The 2,898-nt window shown below is 59.9% G+C and overlaps 1 protein-coding gene across 1 annotated transcript; it reads right to left on the reverse strand.

Annotated features, from left to right (window-relative positions):
• Window positions 1–2,063: 2,063 nt before the first annotated feature.
• MNEG_0564 (hypothetical protein) lies at window positions 2,064–2,868 on the reverse strand (the record flags this gene model as incomplete). The annotated part of the gene is made up of 3 exons (XM_014050961.1): window positions 2,064–2,180; window positions 2,341–2,457; window positions 2,674–2,868. 3 exons carry the CDS (start codon window positions 2,866–2,868, stop codon window positions 2,064–2,066), a joined length of 429 nt encoding a protein of 142 aa, XP_013906415.1.
• Window positions 2,869–2,898: the final 30 nt, after the last annotated feature.

Genomic DNA, 2,898 nt, shown 5'->3' on the forward strand with positions numbered 1-2,898 from the left:
CAGCGGCGGTGAGAGCGAGCGGGAGAGCGCAGGCGGGGGGGCAGGCGTACCCCGCTTGGTGTGTGTCTTTGAGCAGGAAATGCGCGAGGGGAGTGTTCAATGATTTTTGAGGTGTATGCCTCTTCTCTCTGGTGTAATTTGCTTGTGCTCTGCCATATTTCTTGAGATTTCTTGCTCAGGCGTAAAGCAAGGGTGGTGGGTGGAAGCCGAGCCTGAGACTGTCAGTGACTACGACCCGTATGACATTACCGACACATGTTCAGAGGTCAGCAACGCGACACCACATGAGGCAACCAGGGAACGCCTTGTACTGCAAGACCTACAGCGTGCACTGGTGGCAATGTATGCAGGAGGATGCGTTTCAAAGCCTCGCACGCAGCACACAAAAGAGACACAAGAGCAGGCGGCTTCGTGGCGGGTCAGCAGCCACAGCAGCAATGGGCCTGTCGGCATGTGGGTGGTGCACAGGCACCTCTCACAAAATCAAGCGAGGAGCAAAGCTTGCAACAGGCAACAAGGAGAATTTGTCACAAATTGTGGCTTGAACCTGCAACGCCTTGCTGACTGAGCATTCAAAGCTGGCCACGCCAGGCAAGCGCCTGCCACAACGTAAAATCTCCCAGTGGCACAGACCCTGGCACTGCTGCAAAGCATCACTCAAAGACTTACAAAGAGGGCAGCGCAGGTGCAGGATTGCACAATGCATTAAAAGGCACACACCACAGTCAAGCGAAGAAACTGGATAACGCCGCACAACCAGCAGCCGCAACGTGCACGGTCACGGAGAGCCAGTCTCCTGGCAGCTAGCTGAATACGGGGACTTGATTGCGCTCCTTGATTTGGCGGTGCCAGGCCGCGCCCCTGGTTGGGTGGGGTTCAGGGAATACTGCGCGTGGGTACAGCAGCAGCGGCAGCGAGGGACCTAGCACACCCAGCCTGCCAACCGCGCTGGCCTGCCCCCATGCGCACTTTTGTTTCTTGAGTTGTGAGGATCGGAGCCTTTGACATCAAGGTACGCTTGTGTCGAGAGGCTGGGGTTTGGCGGGGCTGGGGGAGGGGGTGGGGCACCAGGTGGGCACCACACGAAAATCACAGACAACCCTGCAAACGGGACGGCACACGCACATCTGACTCGCCATTTGCCAATTGTTTGCATGACACTTGTGTGATATTGAGATGCATGTGAACCTGACAGCAGCTATATGTGCAGATGAAGTTTGGGGTCTGTGGCCAAACCATGCCGTTGTGTGCCTCACAAGAGCTGCAGGTCATGGCCCGTGAAACGTGACGAGGCCGACACACCCGTGATGCGTACGTGAAAGGCTTACTCACCAACAAAGCCTGGTCTGTACACTTGGGGTTGGATGTGCTCCTTCTCCGAGGCTGTGGCGCGCTCTGTTTCACACCTGGCAGGGTAAGGGGCAGCGTCGGCAGGGTCAGGGTCAAACCGACCAACATTGCAACAGCGCGGTGCCAGCCCTGCAGCACAACCGCACTAACCCATCATGTCAGCTGTCAAAATCCAACACAGACCCCGAGCCTCCCGTGGACCCTTGCTAACCCACCCCATCAAATGCATGACCAGCAAGCATCACTCATCTGGAGGGTTTTGGCACCACCTCACAACGAGCAGGCTCGATGGCACTCAGGCGGGCGCAGAGTTGTCTCCGCAAGGCGTTTGGTTGTCAGCACACCTATTGGATGGGTTGGGGGAAAAGGCGGCGCAGGATGAGCGCGGACCGCAATGATGACACGACTGTGTAAGACGCGAAGCTGGTGGCGTCCGCGCGCGCATACAGTAGCGCCCAGGACGCACCCCGACCCTCTTGCTCACCTTGATTCGAGCATTGGTTGCAAGACAACACTTATCTTGTTTGTGCGCGGCGTTGGCGGCGCGGCTTCAACGGGCGGAGTTGATTTAGTGGGCGGGCGGTCGTTAGCATGGCATTAAGTGGAAAGGAAGTAGGACAGTGATAAGGAAGTGGGACTTACCGTGCCCACTCACCTTCCTTACCTACCTCGTGGCACTCGGCGTAGTCAGCGGGGGTCACCAGCCGGGGGGCTCACCAGATGCTGCGCGCGCGCGTGCGGTAGGCAATGGCGCTGTCGCGGCGGCTGGTGCTGCGCGTGTTGAACGCGGGGCCCGCGGTGCAGGTGACCTGCCTCACCTTCCTGGCCACCTGGGCGGGGTTCAAGTTTTTGGTGTATTCGCACCAGGGCTGGATCGATGATTTGGATAATGCTGAGGGGAGCGGGCCTGCACAGGGGCCCGCATCGGAGCAACAAGGGCGGCTGCCAGCAGGGGCATCCCGTACGATGGGGCTGAGGCAGGGGGCTCACCAGCTTGGTGGACTCGGCGGTGCTCACGACCTCGGCCAGCGCCAGCCTGGGGCTGAAGGCCAGGGGCGACGGCGAGTGGTCCCAGGAAGAGGCGGCGCGCGGCGGCTTGATCGGTGCCTGAGAAGATGTGTGAATGGGTGAGGCGGGGCTAGTGGATTTAGTTATTGAGAGGGCTGAGTTTGGTGCGTGAGATCAAACAGTTGCAGAAGCCAAAAGACAGACAGCTGCCGGGCTGCACTCGCAAGGCATGATGCGTGGGACCAAGCCGGGCAGGTGGTCGAGCGTTCCGCTGAGCGCCACTGCAACCCAACCGTGCCCGCCACCCCTCATCACCTGCGGCATCTTGAGGGAGCTGCGCAGGTCATCCAGCGACGAGAAGGGGGGCAGCCCCAGGGTGGTCATGGGGTCCACCGGCGGCACCTCGACCACGGGCTGGGGCAGCGCATAGGTGAAGTTGACGACCAGCGGCGGCGACGCCATGAAGCAGGAGTAGGTGCTCTGCAGCTCGATGGGGTCGGCCTCCGTCATGATGACATCACCCTCGCCGTCCACCTCGAA

Source organism: Monoraphidium neglectum, assembly GCF_000611645.1.
Source record: "Monoraphidium neglectum strain SAG 48.87 unplaced genomic scaffold scaffold00047, whole genome shotgun sequence".
In the NCBI taxonomy this organism is placed as follows: domain Eukaryota; kingdom Viridiplantae; phylum Chlorophyta; class Chlorophyceae; order Sphaeropleales; family Selenastraceae; genus Monoraphidium; species Monoraphidium neglectum.